This window comes from Chelmon rostratus, chromosome 5 (genome assembly GCF_017976325.1).
Source record: "Chelmon rostratus isolate fCheRos1 chromosome 5, fCheRos1.pri, whole genome shotgun sequence".
NCBI classification, from domain to species: domain Eukaryota; kingdom Metazoa; phylum Chordata; class Actinopteri; order Chaetodontiformes; family Chaetodontidae; genus Chelmon; species Chelmon rostratus.
The window spans coordinates 14,237,896-14,257,841 of NC_055662.1; the positions used below are offsets into that span (position 1 = coordinate 14,237,896).

The following is a 19,946-nucleotide window of genomic DNA, read 5'->3' on the forward strand; positions in this document are numbered from 1 at the left end:
CCTGGATCAACTTTACCTTGTGTTTCATTACATTTCAAAATGAAAGTAAGAAAAATAGCTCGTCGCCTGACTCAAAAAGAGTCAGTTTCAGAGATTACACTTCATGATCACCCAGCGCCTAGAAAGTGTTCGAGAGGTATATTAAACCTGCGAGGGGGGGAAAAAAGATCTTAATGAGAAATATCACTTAAAGGATTTTTCTTCTACAAAAATGGGTTGCAACAAAATACAAATGCCAAATCTGAAAACACTTGAGAGGCTACCAGGTTATAAGTTCAGTTTTCCAATTATTCCATCCATACAATCATTCATGCACTGACAGAGTTGTAAAGCGTGAAAGATAAAAGCAGTGACACCACGGTGCATCTCGTGCTCTATTAACATCATGCCCACTCCACACTAATATCCTCTTTACACAAATCTGACAGTCATCTGGAGAGGAGTTACTCCCGTTAATCACCGAAACGTCCAGCTCCTGCAGGGTGAGTCACAGAACAATATGCTTTTCTGTGTCTGGATATATCTTCTCACTGCTTGACATTTCCTTTGAGAGGAATAAACGCGTGATAGGAAATAAAGCGCAATTATGCTGAGCTCTAAACATTTGGAGAGTGTTTTTTCAGTCAAGACATTATGAGGCATGTGTTATTTTTGGGAGAGGATACTGATTTTGTTCCCTGGTTGAGGATACTTCGCCAGTGGTGGTGAGTTGACCTTATCAGAGGAAACCACATGAATCAGAGTGTGTGTGTGTGTGTGTGTGCAGGCATGAGTGAGACAACACAATTAAATTTCAATTCATATTTTCTTTATTGTGTGTATTAATGTCTATATTATCTATTACGGGACACGATAATCAGTTTATTTTTATATATAATTCAGCATAATGGTGTTTAACCTATTCATGTATATGCTTTGGCAACATGATTTCATGAAACTGTCATGCCAATTAAGCCTCACTGACGGGGGCAGGCCAGGGCCAGGTCACACCAGACACCATCACAGTAAGAGGAATAACCTCGACATTTCGAAAACACAAGTTTCTTGATGAACATTTCCACCTAGTGGTCATTTGCCGCAAAAACAGCTTCTTCTTCTTTTTATGTTCATACTTGTGAGCAGCATAACCAAACATGTGGCTGAGACTCTAAATATTTGGGTGCCTTATGGGTTATGAGTAAGTCCTGTTTTATTTGAAAGCTTATCTTTATTTCAATTCAATTTTCATTTACTTGATTTTACCTCAATTGCGTCTTTATTTTATGTTGCACACAGGAATTTGTTTCCCATATTTCATTCTGGTCCAGGTCATGGTTTTTCATCATGTATGGGATGCTGAAATTGCTTGTAACCCGGCATTTTATTTTTGACATTGTCAAGTGGGCTTTAAAACGGTTTCATAAGCCAGAGAGTGTTCCATCATAGGTAAAGTGATGAAAAAAAAGTGTAAGAGTCACAAAAATAAAGCACACACTCACCACAGCTCACACAGTCCCCTCACAAGACATTTTCTCTTTAAAAAATCCAGTTTGTGAACCGAACCTTCATAATCATTTTGTGTTTTTAACAGCATTTTAGGATACGTTACCTATCTGAGGCCTGTAATGAAATTCTGATGTTGCATTTCCTGCTGCTTCCCCTCAAGGGAGGTCAAAGGTCAGGGTCGGACGCGCTCTCTGGTACGGCTGCAGTGTCTTGCTGAGGAACAACCTCAGCGGGGTGAATGCGACAAGGAACTGGCCTCTGGACATCCAGATGGAGGACGGCCTCTCTCACCACGAAGCCATCCTGCCGCCCTGCTGGTGTTATGCAGACCTGTTCACTCCTACATACTGAGCTGCTTTTAATGTCAGCGGGCAGCGGAGCAGTGGGAGGTGACTGCTTCACCACACGGGCAAAAGAACTAACTGTGCTTGTAAAGTAGCTGTGCTGCATATTTTTATGTAAGAGCTCAGTAAGGACTCAACACCAGGCTAAAAGCCGTTTTTCCTCTGCCATCTCTGGTTCAGAGTTTCAAGCCTGTTGCACCACACACAGCATCATTGATAGACGTGATCCAAAGTGCGTTTTATTTACTACACCTACCAGCGATGTAATGGTGTACTGACCATGGAGCACACAAACACATCACTGCAGCAAGACTTACAGCTGTTAAGATTGTTTGTTTTCCATTCCAGAGAGGGTCAATCTGCAAATTAGAGTTATTAGGAGAAGTCTTATTTTATCTTTGGCTGACACAGTTTGCAGATCGTTGATGCAGGTTAAAGGGTCAATACACCCAAATTACAAAAGGCATGTCAAAGATATTTTTGGGTTTTAGCTTTGAGGCTCCCTCTGGCTTTGGAAACAGCAGGATGACAAAAAAACACACGGTCCAAATTAGATTTGGTTTCTACAACATGTCTGCTGGCCCTCCTCAGCTACCATAAGGATACTTTAGTTGTTATCATGTGTCCCAAGTATGGAATTTGGGACACATGATAAATGGTGGTCACTTATGGAACAGATGGTCTCTGGCACACAGTCTTTTGATTCGTTCCTGGTTGAACCAGACCAGCATCACACAGCTGGTCGATAATGGTCGTAAATTACAAAACGTGGTCCCTTGAATAGCAGCACTCAAGACAAAGAATGACACTGTGACATGTAAGTATTGCCAAGTTAATTTTACTGGAATGTAAATATATTTTGAACAAGTAAAAAGATTTACCTACAGTATGTACATCAAAGACACTGTCAGTCAACAAACTTAAAACTGTAATTCTATGAGATGCAGATGTAATCAAGACAATAGTGGGAACAGCAGTGGTTAACGCATCTTAGGAACAAGGAATGAGCGTCTAAAGGTGCACCTTCTGGATCCAACATGGATCTCCACTAGAGGTAAACAAGAGGGTTTTTTTTTTTAACCATACTGGAGTGAAGAAAGGCCACTGTGTGACATCAGCTGACTTTTAGTAGGGTCTGATTTACTGGTGCTCTTTCTGGAATTCTTTCATGTAGGCGGCCAGAGCTTCAGTGTCCTCCAGCGTCACAGCGTTGTACAGAGATGCACGAATTCCTCCAACTGACCTGCAGGGGGAGACATACCTTCATGTCTGAGGTCTGCAAACCACCAGATAACAAATGGGTTCTGCATCCAGCTGCTGGTGTTCATGTCTAACTTTACATTATGTTCCATGTGAAAAAATGCAGGAGCCTATATTCTCTCTAGTGACCCATGAAATATAATAATAAAGCAGGCAGTGAACCAACAGGAGGTGTGTGTTTGACAAACTAACCTGTGTCCTTTCAGCGATATCATCCCGCGTTTGGACGCGCCGTCCAGGAACTTCTTCTCCAAGTCCTCATTTCCCTCTTTCTTCCCCACTCTGAACGGCACATTCATGCGGCTTCTACAAGTCTCGTCAACAGGACACCTGGACGGGTGGACACAGCAGTGAGCAGCGTAGTTCTCATTTTCACTTTTCACTGTAGAATACGTGTGGATATTGTGCAAATGTAAAAAGCATCGTGTCCAAGGAAAAAATGAAAAACAGGAACTATTCAAAGTTACAGGAGGGGGGTTATCTTCTATTCCATCAGTGTGGTTTGATGTAAATGACCTTTAGTTTGGTCTACTGGCCTATACTCAATTTTCTTGAGGCTGTTATTTATTTTTCCCTTCAGTTACATTCGGGAAGCGAGCTCATGCTTTGCAGACGAACTGCCTGAGGCGTAAACGCACAGTCAAAAGACAGAATGTCAGCACGGGGAAAGCGTGTTTTCCAAATGAATGGAAAAAGTCCAATTTTGTGTTTGTACAACACGCACAAGCTCTGTCAGTCCGTGTCATGTTGTGTTGCACACTGAGCGACATTTCAACATCCTTTCATCGGTTCTTTAGCCTGAACGTGAGTGTGTGTAAGCTCAGGTCAGTGCACCACTGCGTCTTCCTAAGCAGCTGAAACTCCTGCGCTCCGTCGGCTTTGCTCGTCTCAGGAAATGCTCTACTGTGAAAGTGTTAACAGTAAAGTGGTACCAAATGATAGTGATGTTTTTATTATTCTTCTCTTGGAGGTACAGCGCTGTGTATTTCAATCTAGACCATCATGCAGTCTGGGATGCGGTACAGTTTTTCATGCTGACACACGTTTTAAATGTCGTCACTGCGAATAAACAGCGACACAGACTGTAGATCTGGACTCGCACTGATGGTTCAGTGACTTTCACTTCACTGAACTTCCTCTTTCCCATCTGCCACTGAGGTTTTTGCGATACTTACACGTAGAAACCATTAGAAGCGTTGATGATGCTGTAGATCATGGAGGACTTCTGCTCGTTGAGCTTCTCCATGGCAGCGCTGCCGCCGTTGTTCTTAATCCACTCCAGAACCAGACCCATGATGTAGATACTGAAGCAACAGAACACACAGAGTTCCTCTTTCTTACATCAAGATCAAGTTGGAACTTTTTACAGGACGATCGTTTTTAAACATCCTTGAAGGAACAGTTTCAAATTTCAGGAAAAGGTTTATTTGCTTTCTTCGAGTCATATAAGGTCACACCCAACAGCTTGTTAGTTTAGCGTACAGTAAAGAGTGGGAACAGCAAGCCTGGCTCTGTCCACAGGTTCAGTCTCACTTTGTGTAACATGTCACATCTCGTTTGTTTCATTCATCCAAAAAAGAATATGTGGGTTTACAGTGTCCTGGAATCTAGTCGTCACAGTGACTCCAGGAAGTAACTGGTCCCAGCCAAGAAATAATCCAGATTAAACAAATGTGATATAACGTGTTATTCAGTGATCTTTAGTGGTGCTGGTGATTTTTTTTTTTCACACAGAGCCAGGCTAGCTGTTTCCCTCTGTTTCCAGTCTTTAAGTTAAGCTAACCAGCTGCATATTTAGCACAAACATGAGATGAAATCAATCTTTTCATCCAACTCTCAGCAAGAAAGCAAGTGCATTTCCATAAATGCAGAACTATTCCTTTAAAACTGAAAAATGCAACGAGAAATTCCAGTAAACAAAAAAAAGTAAAAATCAGTAAAAAGTCTATCATGTTTATCAAAAATTGTGAAACATTTTACAAAAGTATTTCACCTAGCTAGTTATATATTAATCTGTAGGAGACAGAGGGGCCTCTGGTGTTGAAAACAGGTGAATCTGTACCTGAAACACGGCGGCGTGTTGTAGAGGGAGTTCATGTCAGCCTGCACCTGGTAGTCCAGGACGATGGGACACTCTTTGAGAGCGTGGCCTAACAAGTCCTCCCGCACGATGACCACAGTTACCCCGGCACAGCCCACGTTCTTCTGAGCCCCGGCGAAAATCAGCCCAAACTACACAATGCGAGATGACACATGAAAACGTCACGTTACAGCAATGCGGTCAGCCGGTTAAATCTGGTCTGGAGAGGGTCGTGGGCGAAAGAGACCCTTTTCTGTATGGTGGCTCTTTTAGGACATCTCGGACTCAGACCTGCATTGTTAGATTTCGTTCTGCTTCATTAACGCTGTGCACACTTTAAACTTTATCGGGCTCAGTAATAAAATATCAGTTCCTACTGTTTTTGGTTGTGTGCATACTAAAAAGGTGTTGCTTACAGTTGAATGAAAATCAGCATGCTACTATGCTAACATTATTATGTTAACATGTGAACAGGTATTTGATGTTAGCATGCTGATGTTTAGCATGTGACATTCAGCGTGTTAGCCTCTTAGCTTGCTTACAATGCAGCTGACAGGTCCTCATTTGTCTTCTTTTATTTTTTCTGATATCTTACTCATCAGAGCTTCTAACTTGAATAATTTCATCTTGTGTATATTTTGAACATCTGTATTTCTTATGTCTTGATTTGACCTTTACATGGGTGCTGCTGTTGCAAATCAGATTTCCCTTAAATGTGGTTTAGTGATAATAAAGGTTTGTTGTTGACATGATGAATACGGAAATTTGGGGAAAAGAGGGTCCAGAATTAGAGTTGGATATTTAACTCAGTAGAATTCTTGTCCTAACCTTGGAAACATCCACCGGCCTGGACAGGAAGTTGGAGGACATGTCGCTGACAAGGACCACCCCGTTTGTTTCAGGTACGAAGTTGTACTCGACGCCGTGGACCGTCTCGTTGCAGCAGTAGTACACGTAGGAGGCTGAGGGGTTCAGGGTCCAGCTGCTGGAGTCGGGGATTTCTGGAGGGAGCAACAATAGAACAGAACAGAGGACCCAGGCTCGCATTACTTCTTCACCCTGAATGCCTAAGCAAATACACCTCACATACCCCGCCTTTATAAATCCAGTGCTCTAAACCTAATCATCGACTTGTAATAAAGGTGCCTAAAGGGAGGATCATTAAACAAGAATCTGCCCTCTTTCTGGATCTGTCTGTATTTTGGCTCCACTGCTGACCATTTGTCAAACATGGCAAACACCAGATGTGCCGGATGACTTTCTGCCTGCAGAAAAAATGAAGGCTGAGTGACTTTGTGGTGGTGGCAGACTGACTTTAACGCAAGCCAGCCTGCTTGAGGACAGAGAAAAAAAAGCAGCATGTTTTGGATTTTGTATTCCATGTCTTTTATCTCTGAATCCAAGTAAGTTAAGTAAAATGAGTTTTACATTTTTGAACGTTGTTAACATGCCTCAAAACATTGGGATAACAAAGAACCCCACTGAAAACCCAACCAGACACAACCATGTGGAAAAGTGTCCCCGCATACCAGAGTCTTTCATTGGTCGCCAGCTCTATTGTTAATTACATAACAGTCTGGACACACAGCCAGACTTTGCAGAGAGACTGTCCTGATGCAGCGTGCATGAAAACGACCAACTCCTAAGAGCTGAAACTCATTCATGATACAGTGATGGCAATTAAACTTTAAAACAAACAAAAAAAGACAGTGAGTCCAGTAAATAACGTCCAGTGAGAAACATGCTGCCTTCACTTACAGACTATTCTTCCAGAGGAGCACAGAGGACTGAGAGATTCATCACATGCTGCAACAACAATCACCTGAAGCTCAATATCAGCAGAACCGATGAGCCAACGACCATCATTATTCTTCCTCTGTATTCACACATATAGACCTGAGGCATTTCCCCACGCACACAGACTTACTCGTGTAAGAATCCAGCTTCGGGTGGACGATGTTGACTTTGCCGTACTTCTCCGCTTCCTTCGCAGCTTTGGCTGACCATGTGCCGGTCACCAGGTAATCGGCGCACCTGTCCTCCTTAAGGCCGATCAGGTTGAGAGCAACAGCGCTGAACTGTCCAGACCCGCCGCCCTGCAGAAACATCACCTTGTAGTTGTCTGGGATGTTTCTGTGAAGACAAAAGTCGCTGCGTTAAACTATGTTTACAGTGCAGACAAACACTGATTCATACTGAACCAGTTCAGTGTGCTAAACATCTACGACAGACAGTACATCACAGCATCACAGATACACTGGTGTGTGTGTGTGTGTGTATAGATATATATGCTATTTTATTGGTCTGCCATGTTGAATGATGCCCTGTTTGTCCTGCACTATATTGCGTATTTGCTAAAGATAAGGTATAATGTATCGCAGTCCTACAACAAAGCTTCTCTGTCATCTTTTCCACTTAACTACAATATCTTATAAAAACATTAAATCCTTTCAGAAAATCCTCAATAAAAAGTACTTGAGTTAATAAAACATGAAAAGTCAAACACGTGGTTTCTAAAATCAAAACTTCAGCTCTACCTGATGACTCCTACGTTAAAAACTACGTGGAGAAACACACCTTCTTGACTGACTAACGCTACCTTTGCACAGCCTCACCCTAAACCTGACTGACATTCAACAGCCAGCGTGAGAGCCAACTGTGCCTGAGGAGAAACAGACAGTGTTAACAAACAACTAAACATCCTGAAAAACATGAGAGATGATGTACAAGTAGTTAACAATGTGGTAATATTTCCGCTCCCATCATTCTACCTATGTCATCATAATTTCCACTGCTCTGCTTCTGTATTTCTGGGCACGCAGGTTTTAGTTTTCTGGTATATGGTCACATTCAATACCATAAATACCATAATACATCGTTTGGAAGTGTGCAGTCGTACTGTGCTGCAGCACCGCTGTTCCTTCCTTTCAGGAGAGAGGAGTGAAGCAGGAGGGAAACACAGTTGTGTGACCACAGAGGCAGCACTTACAGCAACTCTCGCAGCAGACTCCCTGTTTTGTTGATGATTTTGCTGAAGTCTGATGATCGGTGGCTCATCTCTGGTTTGAAAAGAATGGAAAAACATCTGGCTTTAATCTCGCTGCCTTAAATGGGTCATTTAACACATATATAGAACAGATTCCAGTGAGTGAGGGGAGCAGGACTCAGCTATGAGGGCAGATAATACTGTCAGTATTATCTGACAACAGTCAACATATTGCGTCAGCAGTCTGATTGGGACAAATCAAGGGAATATCTTGCAAAGTTTGTATTTCTCGTACAAAATTCTCTATTTTACCATCCCCACACTGCAGGAAAACACAGTCCAAGGCCACACAAAGACAGAATTTTACACCAAAAACACTGTAAATTGAAGATTTACTTAATCCGGACTGCTGAAGCCTCATATTAGCATCAGATAGGCTTCACAGAACATGTCTGCACAAAACAGGACTGTGGATTTTGTCCCCCCATCACTTATCTTGAGAGTGCATTAGAGCATGAACAATGTAGCTGGCTATTGTTTAAAGAGTGACTTGGAAACCTTGAAAAACTGTGAACAGCTTCCACATGTTCAAAAGTGTGTCAACAGGACATCAGCTGGAGTCGATGCACTGCGTACAGATCTAATGATCACGAGGAATACAGAAGTTATGTCTTACTATAACTTAAATGCAACCCATCTGCAGTTCTACTCACCGAGGACACTAATACCAATGCCGCTGTAGTCGAGGAACTCCTTCTGTGCCTGAAGCAGCACCTGGAACACATGAAGTATTTCAGCAGAGGTTGTAGGTTTCTGACTAACATGGTGTTTTTCTGCCATCTAGAGCAGACCTTCGTCCAGGATTCTCCTGTATTTCAGTCCTCTCGTTTCAAAATGTCCCGTAAATCCCACATATTTTTAACCTAAATAAAAAAAACAGAATGTATAAAATATGAACATTGTCTCTGTGATGTCACCCACAGGTTTCTCAAGAGCCACTGTGAAGCTCAGCGATAGTGGTTCCAGCCACCGGCATCTTGATTCTTTATTTCTGCTGTAAATATGGCCATTTTAATATGGGGGTCTATGGGGACTGACAGCCTCAAGTGGCCATTCGAGGAACTGCAGGTTTTGTCACTTCCGTGTTGGCTTCATTTTTCAGCCCTAGAGGTTTTGATCAACACAAAACCCACCGTTCAGCTACCGATGAATGAGTCCTTATCTCAACAAAACTCCTCTTCGGGATCTCGGGAGGGAAATAAAAATAAAAAATCTGATTGAGACTACAACAAATGAAAATACACCCAAGTGACGACTCTTGCGTCCAACAGGTGAACTAATGTCAGAATGTCACAAATTCGTCTAAAATCAGCCTAGATTTGTGTAGTCTGATCCAGGCTGTAGTGGATCAACAACTCCAGAGTAGTCCTCAAAGTACAGAGGATGGAGTTGAATAATCTGATTCTGTAGAAGGTGAACTAGGAATTACAGACTTTAAGGCTTGTTACCAGGGGATGGAAAACATTACTATAAAATCACTCTCAGAGTGGACTGAGCCTCCTTCACTGGTGACCAACTTTAAAATCCATTAATATTATCTAAATTCAGTAATATTCTTCGGGCTGGATTCCAAGCTTTGGCGGACGGGATGTGGGCCGCGGGCCGCCGGTTGAGAGTCTGCCTGTGCTGCTGCCAGTGAAGCACAAAGGAGCAGGTTTACACATGAATGAATGAAGGCTGATGCAACTCGCCCTGTCTTCAGCCTGTGGGAGCAGACAGCAGCGCTGAAAGCAGCAGTCATTATCCGCCTCTCGCGATATGAGGTGGCGCAGGGCCGGCACACTGGCCGTGAACGCGTCTGATGTTGAGTTTTGGATGTTTAAGTCGTTGAAAATGTGTGATTTGCAAATGAGAGAAACGCCTGCAGCGTGCAAATACCTCTCGGTGAAAGTGACATTTCTTTTTCCGGTAGTATAGCCTTTCCACACATTATTAGCGTTACACAAGCAAGATGCGGGTCTGAACTTACGGACTGGGGGAGTTTTGCAGGTCCGGCGCCGAAGTTGATGGTTTGTTTCTGCTCCATGATGTTAAATGAGTTCGTGTGTGTCCTGCCTTTGATTCAGCGATGTGGATGATCGTCGTGCTGAGCCTCGGCTGCTCCTCTGCTCGCCTGCTCGGCGGTGTGGATGACAATCAGCCAACTGTGTGTGCAAAATGCTGCGTTCAGGGGCTCCTCGTAAACGCGCCCACTCGACGAACAAATTTAAATAAACTTTGCATACTGTTTGTGTGCAAGTAGGACAGGCCTAAATCATTGATGTCATAAAAAGATAAAGATGCAGTTTTACTAATATTGTTATTGTCTTATTGTATTATTATTTGGTGTTTCATTCAGTTTTATTTTTGTATCATTTTAATTGTTTTAATTTCAACAATTCAACAATGTAATGCTTTATTTGAAAAGTGCTGTATCAATTAAGTTTATTATTATCATTATTATCAATAGTAGTAGTTGTAGTAATAGTAGTATTAAATACAGAAACACTTAGCTTATTACTGCTCACAATGTTAATGATTATTGCTTTGATTCTATGTATCCACAAGCATGAAAACACACAGAGCTACAGATGTTTGGTCTAATTTACGAGAAAACACATCAACAACAACAAATCTGAGTGGTTGGCAGTGCCTCACACATAGTTAGACATATAGTCAAAAAAAGGACAACAAAGCAGAACAAAGACAAGCAAACATAAACATACTATATACGTACAGACAAGGGACGCCTGTAGGCGTTGAGTGCTTTGTTAAACCTCACTGTATTCCAAATTTGGGCTTCTGGGGCATGAGCAGTGTTAGGGCCTCTACACAACAGCGGCCATTATATAGGTTACATGAGAGGCCACCATAAACACAAGTCAAAACAGCTGTGTTTAACTGCCAGGGGCATAAACTGTTTATGGGCCCATGTTAAAGGGCAGACTTGAAAAAATGCCAAAAAAATGTGTCCTTTAACCATCCTTACACAGCGCACACAGCAAAGTTTGTATGGCATACTCATCATTACATTACAGACACTCAGAACAAACCAGTATTCTCGCGCTGGAATAATTTTATTTATCACAGCTTTAGGAATACACTACCATGTGAACACGATGCATTAAGTCTTAAAACTACATTTTGACACAGGACCAGGTCTGTAAGACAGAGAACAAGATGATTTAGATTGTACAGAAACTTTTTTTGACATTGTAACCTTGTGTGAACACATTTACAAAAAAAAAGAAAAGACCAGATATAGTTTAATGCAGTGGGACTATTGAAGTCCCTGAGAGGCAGCTGCTCGCTTCACTCATCTGATAATTCAGGCTTGTATTGGGTTGTCGCGTTTTGCATTGTGCTTACTCATTCCTGTGAGTTCTGTTGAAATTCAATAATTTCCGGCATCCCCTGAAGGCAGCATAAGGACCCGAATTCTCCGCCAACCATTTCATTGGCTGGCGTCACATGTCTGTTTGGTGGCTCCGGACTGATTGGCTCCAGTGTCACGCCACAAAACCGTGAGCGCGCGCAAGACGCGCACAAGAAACAGAACGCGAAACGGCTTTTCACAATTTCACAGTGAACAATTTAATGTAATGAGAGACTGTTTAATAATAATAACTGCAATAAAGAAACTGCAGTGAAGGGATGAAACTTCAGCAGGAAAACCTGTTTAAAGTATTATGCACGAGTTTGCTTGTTCCTTCTCTTACAAGAATTTTAGGTAATAACCAGTCGCAATAACCTCCGGCTGTTCTTTCGTAATGTCACCGATAAATCAATGGCCCTGCAGGTATTTGGACGTTTCCAAATCAGTTCTGGTCAGCACATTACAGCTGCGACGTATATCTGAAAAGATACAGGTTTTGTCTGGAGGGGGAGAGTAAAGGTTTCTGGGTGAGCACAGAGGCTCAAAGAGCAGAAAACCACATGTATCTGAGACAAATCTCAACTGCATGTCGCACCTATCTGAGACTGTGCACCTCACAAACAGAGAGAAGATGAAACCCAGTTAAAGTGTGATGAGCCTGCACAAAACTTTTCGGATTTAGTTCTATGGAAAATGTTATTCCATGTAAATTCTAAATGCAACACTGCCTCCTACTGGACACATAAACATCATGTACAACAGTGGTCCCCAACCTTTTCTGTACCATGGCCCAGTTTAATGTCTAACAATATTTTCACAGCCCAGTCTAAAGGTGTAGCAGATAAAAACAAAATAAAATGATAAGATCGGCATTAAAAACTGTGGTATTTTCTCTTTAATAATAATAATAACAATAATAATAAACGTAAATCCACTTTTTAATCATGTCAAGAGGACCTGGCTGCAGACTGGCACTGTCAGGCACCACCTATTTTTCAAATTATGTGAAAAAACTAAATAATGGAAATTATTTTTTCTTTCTGTGCGGCCCAGTACCAAATGACCTAGTGGGCCGTGGCCCACGGGTTGGGGATCAATGATGTACAAGACAGAGACAAAGGAAAACGGGTGGAGTGTGATAAAGCACCAACACCTCTCCAAGCTGTCTATGTATGTAGGACGCTGCAGCTACAAATGCTGAGTTCAGCTGAGTTGAACTATCTGTGTGATCGCTGTGCTTTAGCTTTGCTCCTGTGTGTTTGTCTAGTCTGTCCTCCTCCAGATGTCCATGCCGGAGAGGAGGACACGAGGCTCAGGCCTTTTTCACGTATGCTTCCAATCTATCTAACATCCTGTATGTCCACAATGTAACTTTACTTCGCTGGTGATATTCACAGTCTCCAAATCCCCATTTGTGATTTGTGATATTGTGCTGTGTAAATAAAATGTAAATGGCTTACCAGAGGAGCTAGTATCTGTAACCACAATGTGCAAAGATAAAGCTCCACTAATGGTCCCCAAACACAGCATTCAGTGCAGAACAACCTGCTGCTGCTCAAACAAAAACAGCAGGACACACTGGAGGAAGAGCATAAAGGAGTAGATAACATTGAAGCTTTGAAACCTTTAAGAAAACAGACCAAGCAGAATGTGTGCGAGTGTTTCGCTAAGATGCTTACTGTACTTTTAGATTATTACATGATTTAAATGCTGTCCATAAAGGATGCCGTCACTCACTGCTGTCCGACATGTTTTTTTTTTCACTTCCTCGAGAAACTGACAAAACGAGCGGGTCAGACATTCTGACATCCAGAGGCCTGATTGCATCAGTCTAACTAAACTAGAAAAATGTGACAAAGATAATTGTATTTCAGCAGCTTGTGAATGACTGGTTTGTCCTTTTTGAGAGATCACATGGTGTGCGTGTGTGTGTTTTAAACCTGTCATTTACTGCTGTTCTTAGTACTTTCTATATTGAGCCCACACTGTAACAGGGATGGTTTGTGTGTGTGTGTCCATGCACACACACACACACACCAGGGTGAGCAGACTGCTCTCATCTCCAGAACAAACAATAAATAAACAATGAGCGCACAGTGTCTGAATGCCCGGCATGGCCTTTAGGACCCAGATGAAAGAAAGTGCATCTCTGCCTCTCCTTTGGGTGCCTGGCGATCCGTCTCTCCCCCTTCCTCTGCGTCCACGTTTCCCACCCTCGCGCGCCCCCTCGCGCGCCACAGGAATACGGCAGGGAAGGCGTTCTTGAAGGCCTTCCTGAAGTTGTTGCCCATGAAGGCGTAGACCAGCGGGTTGACGGAGGAGTTGGAGTAAGACATGCAGTGACCCCAGATCTTCAGCTGTGGATGCAAAGTGAAGACAGACTTAGATGAAAGGTATCAGTCTGTGTTGCTGATTGTGAAGCAAGAGCACACAGTATCATGAAGTAAAAATCACACATGTGGAACATCAGTCCAGCTTTATTCTGCAAAGCACAATTAATCTGGTCAAAACTGATGGAAAGTTACTGAGGATGAGTGTCGCTGAATGAATCATGCTGAATGAGGCATATTATGGTATGCAGTTAATACATGATTCAAGACGTATATATATATATATATATATATATATATATATATATATATATATATACTTTTACTACCTGCCAGACATGATGGAGCATAAGTCACCTTGTATAGAACATAGCTGCGGAGGCCAAAGGCCTGCAGGAGGATGCAGACCTGGATGGGGCCCCAGCAGATGAGGAACAGGGCCACCATCACCACCACCATCCGGGACACTCGCGCCCTCACTGCTGCCGCCCGCTCCGCCTGAGCCTGAAGCTGGAGTTAGGGAGGCTTTGAAATGTCTTTGTCGTGATCACAAACACATTCTACTCTCTGCGCGTTTAATGAGTGAAAGTACCTGCTTATCTTTCTCTTACTTGGTAGCTGCTGTCGATGGGATTCACGCTGGGTTGCCCCATGCGTTTGAGCATGAAGGCGTAACAGGCGGTGATGGTGAGCAGGGGCAGCAGGTAGACGGCCAGGAAGCTGTAGATGATGAAGGCTCTCTGGAGGCGGGCCGAGGGGAAGACCTCGCTGCAGTACGTCTGAGGACCAAACCAGTATCCAGCCTCCAGACGCTGGTACACGGCGACAGGGATCGACAGAAGCAAGGAGCCTGGAGAAGACAGGGGACGCAGCTGAATGACTCAGAGCAGGTGGTTCATCACAGGCTCACTAATCAAAACAGGAGCCAAAAAACAGACAGCAAAGCGAAATCTCCAAATGCTCTCAAGAATCAAGTCAGGAAAATTTCTCCACAGCAATATGTGGCTTCACTTCTTATAATTACATTTGATCATCTAATGTGTGAGTCCATGATGAGTAGTGTTCCATTGAGAAGATATTAATGCTCAAAAAGTAGTAAGGGTGTGTTTCTGTGACTGGCAGGTACACCCACCCATCACACTGAGCTACATAGTTGCTGCGTCCGTGCTCCATCTGTTTGGCTGATATGACTCCAGAGGACTGACAATACAGTGACAAGGATTAAACCCAAATTCAAAGCTTCAAAACACCCCAGACTAAGACAGATGCAATCACTGGGTATAATCAAAAGGGGATAATCTTTCTTTTCATTCTGTGTGTCAGTTTCAAAACCATGCCTGTTGTACTGATATTAAGTAAGTAATTCATCTCAAAAGGAGGTTTACTGAAAGGTGAACAGAAGCGATATGTTGTTACCTCTGTCTCATTGCCAACGTGTGTGTGTGTGTGTGTGTGTGTGTGTGTGTGTGTGTGTTTGTTTTTGTGTCATACTGATCCAGATAGACACAGAGACGGCCAGAGCCATGCGTGGGGTTCGGTGTCTCAGTGACTGCAGAGGATGCACTGTCACGTAGCATCGGTCCACACTCATAGCTGACAGAGTGATGCATGTTGCCTGAGCAGTCACCTGAAACACACATATACACACACATACACACACAAAGAGAGAAAGTGATGATATAATAACAGCACACACTGTAATCAAAATATTGAGCAAAGCATTTTGTGCATACTGTACCTGATGGAGCCCCATCCACTAACAAAATAAAGATTCAGCCACTCAGGTGGTTGTAGGGAACAAATGACGCCTTCATGGAAGCTCACAACCACCTGAGTGATGAATGTGTTTGTTCTGCTCTGTGACAGTTATCTGATAGTGTCCGGCTCTGATGGATGCTCCATTCAGTAACATTGTCTGAAGCATTATCAGTACAGTGTGAGGATCTTTTGTCTGACTTTTGCCTTCAGTTTGTTTGTGGCACTGCCACCAAACAAGGGATGTGTGTGTACACTTTTGACCTGTGAGTGATCAGCTGTGCATGGTGTGTGAGTCCGATGGAATTTTGAGGGCAGAAAATTCACTTTCTGTCAGCTTTCTGCGGCATTCAGTGACTGGTCACTACAAATATTGGTGGGGACAAATTTCCATTTTTCTGTATTGGTGGGGTGTGATCCCATGGCAACTACACACTTATTATCACATCATTTACTACATTACACACAGTTATTACATTATCAGTGTCGACATGGTTTTCAGCTACAAAAACTACTACTGTAGATTTAATAAATCATATTTACTTCTGATGGAAAGTGGATGTTTTGGCTGTGCATCTAAAAGTTCTTCAAGTCATATAATGTCCACAATAAATGTTTCATGATATTACCAGAACCACAGCACTGTATGATGTACCCCTACTTAGTAGTGACTAAGATAACATGGGTACAGTGCCAGTTTTAATGCTATTTCCAGCAATTCTAGAACTGTTTTGTGTGTCTGTGTGTGAGTGTGTGTGTTTGTATATGTGTGTCTCACTTGCTGAAGGTAGTTCACCAGTCGGCACATAAACTCTCCAAAGATCCAGCTGGGCAGTGGGTACAGCGTGGCAGTGAAGGGCACGCAGCAGACCAGAAACAAGATATCAGTCGTGGCCAGATTTACTGCGAGGGAACAACAACAGCAAGACACGTTGAGGTGAGATGCATTCAAATGGGCAAAAAGGTCATAAATATCTGCATCAGTGACACTGGTAAATGCTGAGGTTTCTAGGCTAACCTGTGTTCTCACTTTTCGTTATTTCATGAAAAGTTTTGTACAACTATTGTCATGACCCCACACAGCCAACAGTGCTGTTGACTGTGTGGGGTCATGACAATGGTTGTACAAAACTTTTCATGAAATAACGAAACAAAATAAAACATAAAGCGGATGTGAGCTTAAAGGGCTCCTGTGGAGTAGCGTCATTAAGCAGTTTTCTATGAGCAGCATCCTCCAACTCATTATCCACCACCTTCATCTGTGTAGCCTCAATAGAGTTAACCAGAAACAGGACAAAACCCAGACAATTAAACAGAAAACAACCAACAACATATAAAACGCGCTATGGATACCACAAGCAGTCACTGTGAAAGAGGTCATTGCCAACAGAAAGGTCTCACACACCTCACTAAAGAAACGTCCCTCACAGACGCGGATATATCTGTAAAATATATATTTAATGGCTTTGCACATGCATGTTGGTAACACTGAGCCTCCACCATTAAAGGTGGGGTCAGTCATTCTGGAGACAGACTGTCGATGTTGCCGTATTTCCTTCTTCACAGTGCGTTTACATGTTACACTTGCTGTATTATCAAGGAGTGCAGCTTCAAAAACACTTTCTTTTCACTGCACACACTGAAGGACACCAAACAATGGTTGGTCTTCATGCACGTCAATGTTACCTATGTAAAAGTTGGTGACGGTCTTCATCTGCTGGTGCTTGGTGACCACGTGGATGACCAGCGAGTTCCCAACCAGGCCGACCAGCATGATGAGGCCGAAGAAAGTGGGGACGAGCCAAGCATCAATCAACACCGGTGGCCCTTGGCCCTCCAGAGCTGAGGACTCATTGCATATAGACCCACAGTCTGGACTGTGATTGGCTGCTGATTCCACCTTCATCTTCACAAAGCTGGGAATGTCTCTATGGCACATGAAGAAAGTATTCAAATTTGCTCGTTTGTCAGCTGATGGTACTGCATAGAGTGTACAAAACACGGACATAGTTTCCGTGAAGTCACCCAGAGGTTTATGAGGAGCCACTGTGGAGCTCGGTGATAGGGGCTCCGGCTGAAACCATCTTGGCACCGACTGACTGTCAAACTCCCGGGCAAACCAAAAACTGGAAAAGAAGTGTGGAGCGTGGGTGGAGCTGAGGGGTCCAAATGAAGCCTGGTTGCTGAAATCTAGCATCTAGCTGTCACTCAACGAGACCATGCCCACAATTATGCAGAACTTTAATAAAATTTCAATAAGTAAATGATGTAAAAATGCACACCCCTACAGTTGTCATGAACAGGAAAATTAGCTATAAAGACCAAAACCGTAGCAGGCTGTAAAATTTCTGCTGCAAAGTTGGGCATTTTAATATGGGGGTCTATGGGAATTGACTGGCTTTTGGAGCCTGCCTCAAGTGGTCGTTCAAGGAATTGCAGTTTTTGGCACTTCCCTGCAGGCTTGATTTTTCAGAACCAGAGGTTGCAGCCTGCTTTGAGTTAATTTCTTTAAGAACACCAAGCAAATGTTACACAAAAACACAACAGGGAAGTCTAAAGAATTCAAGAAAATTAAGAATTATAACAAAAACTTCATTTAACTCATGGACACATGACACCAGACAAAGTAAGTAGTATTTAAATATATTGAATGAGCTTTTTTCTGCATAATAAGCATCTCTTACCAGTGTTTGCTTCTGCAGCGCTGCTCTCTCTGCTTTATAAAACAAGGTTTAGCCCCACGTCCGTCAGCGATGGGAAGCTGTTCTGTTCTCTGCAGGTCTGAGATGAAAGCGCTGTTATAGACCAGCATAACTGGGGAGGGGAGGGGGTGCTTGGAAGAGACAGGAGTCATTATGTTTTTGTGAGTGTTGATGTGAGAACAGAGAAAGGTGGTAGTAGCTTTAAAATAAAAATCTCCATCACCACCTGTAATTACCCAGGACTGTATGCCCTGTAAAATGACTGCAGCTGGATTTGAATAGAGTCATTTTATTTCTTCATCATCATCCAGCAGTTGTAGTCAATGTTGGCTTCAGCTCAGCGAAAAGCCGCTAAGTCAGGTCTGGAAGAATAGTGTGAAATTCACAAACAGTCGAAAGTTATTCCACCACCTTTTATTCTCTCCACAAGACGCAGTAACAGCTGATACATCGCAAAAACAGGGAAATCACTGACCTGCAAAATAACAACAGAATAGATCAAGGAGGCAGCTGGGGGTCATGGTGACAGAGCAGCCTGATCTCCCTCCACCTCCAGCAGCCGTCTTGACATCTGTCATGGCGCTGTCTGCAAAGTAGCTTGTGGCAAACGTGTCCAATTGCACAGCGTGATGCAGACACAAAAGTGTTTAAATACAAAGGTGACGTCTGTTGTTTTTTTCAGCTGTTTGACGTGTTATCCTCACAGTCCAGCATGTAAAAATCATTTGCTCTTTCTTACTTGGGATGAATACATGAAAACTGGTATTTTAGAGGAATTATAGGCTTCTTGTCTGTGTGCAACAAACTGCAGAAGACAAGGAACACACAAAAATTAAACCCAGGCAAACTGTATTTGCTGGTTTCAGTTGGATTTTATATCTTTTATATCTTTATCTCGTCTGATTGCCTCCAATAACAGAAATCTGAGAGAAATTGCACAGACAGGTAGCAAAGAGAGAAAACTGACAGAAAATGCTCATTTTAAATTGGATTTTTTGTCTAGGTAACTTTAGTCACTATGCAAGTCACAGTTTGAATAACTTCTAAATACATGACAGCGAAAACTGGGTGGTCTGTGCCTGCCTCCTTTGTCAGTTATCATCAGAAGAATACCTGAAGCCCATAAAACTGTCAGAATCTTCCACCTTGCTTTGATTGTCCTTAAATCCCAAAGACCTTAAAAATGAAGCACTGCCACTTGTTACTTTGTGCGCTGACAAAGTTTCACAAAAGCTTGACCTCCTTCTCCTTCTGCCTGAATATTACAAACCAACAGAAAAGAAGTGCCAAGTTTCTCAGTTTAGGCCAGAAATATGGACTTGATGCGACAGTGACACAGGATCCTTCTGGTTCAGGCAAACTGACATCTCTGTGACAACTGCTCTAACTTTGTCATTTCAGAATAATGTAAAAATCATCCTGCTACAACTACAGTCAAGCTGCTGAACATAAGCTGGTGGACACACAATTTCATATTGCTGGATGTAGCCATTTATTATTTCATATGTACACAGACATATTGCACAGGTTACAAATCTTAAGAGCACACAGTCTATACAAAGTCCTGGCTTTAATCAAGCAAAAAGAAG

The 19,946-nt window shown here is 42.7% G+C and overlaps 2 protein-coding genes across 2 annotated transcripts; both read right to left on the reverse strand.

Annotated features, from left to right (window-relative positions):
- Positions 1–2,657: 2,657 nt before the first annotated feature.
- psat1 (phosphoserine aminotransferase 1) lies at positions 2,658–10,348 on the reverse strand. The gene is made up of 9 exons (XM_041937631.1): positions 10,185–10,348; positions 8,869–8,929; positions 8,159–8,228; positions 7,097–7,302; positions 5,998–6,170; positions 5,152–5,321; positions 4,265–4,393; positions 3,282–3,419; positions 2,658–3,072 (listed from the first exon to the last, which is right to left on the reverse strand). Exons 1-9 carry the CDS (start codon positions 10,239–10,241, stop codon positions 2,970–2,972), a joined length of 1,107 nt encoding a protein of 368 aa, XP_041793565.1. The 5' UTR covers positions 10,242–10,348; the 3' UTR covers positions 2,658–2,969.
- A 3,342-nt stretch (positions 10,349–13,690) lies between these two features.
- kiss1rb (KISS1 receptor b) lies at positions 13,691–17,561 on the reverse strand. The gene is made up of 6 exons (XM_041936506.1): positions 17,342–17,561; positions 16,434–16,558; positions 15,392–15,527; positions 14,512–14,750; positions 14,258–14,410; positions 13,691–13,927 (listed from the first exon to the last, which is right to left on the reverse strand). Exons 1-6 carry the CDS (start codon positions 17,559–17,561, stop codon positions 13,691–13,693), a joined length of 1,110 nt encoding a protein of 369 aa, XP_041792440.1.
- Positions 17,562–19,946: the final 2,385 nt, after the last annotated feature.

Bases quoted from the DNA above. Each gene is read 5' to 3' on its own strand.
- psat1 (XM_041937631.1), bottom strand. From the start codon at position 10,241: ATGGAGCAGAAACAAACCATCAACTTCGGCGCCGGACCTGCAAAACTC. The intron at 8,930-10,184 runs GTAAGTTCAGAC...CATGTGTTCCAG, and splicing joins CTGCAAAACTCCCCCAGTCC to GTGCTGCTTCAGGCACAGAA. The intron at 8,229-8,868 runs GTGAGTAGAACT...TTTTCAAACCAG, and splicing joins CATTGGTATTAGTGTCCTCG to AGATGAGCCACCGATCATCA.
- kiss1rb (XM_041936506.1), bottom strand. From the start codon at position 17,561: ATGAAGGTGGAATCAGCAGCCAATCACAGTCCAGACTGTGGGTCTATA. The intron at 15,528-16,433 runs GTGAGACACACA...TGTGTGTTTCAG, and splicing joins TGGTGAACTACCTTCAGCAA to GTGACTGCTCAGGCAACATG. The intron at 14,411-14,511 runs GTAAGAGAAAGA...CCCTAACTCCAG, and splicing joins CCATCGACAGCAGCTACCAA to CTTCAGGCTCAGGCGGAGCG.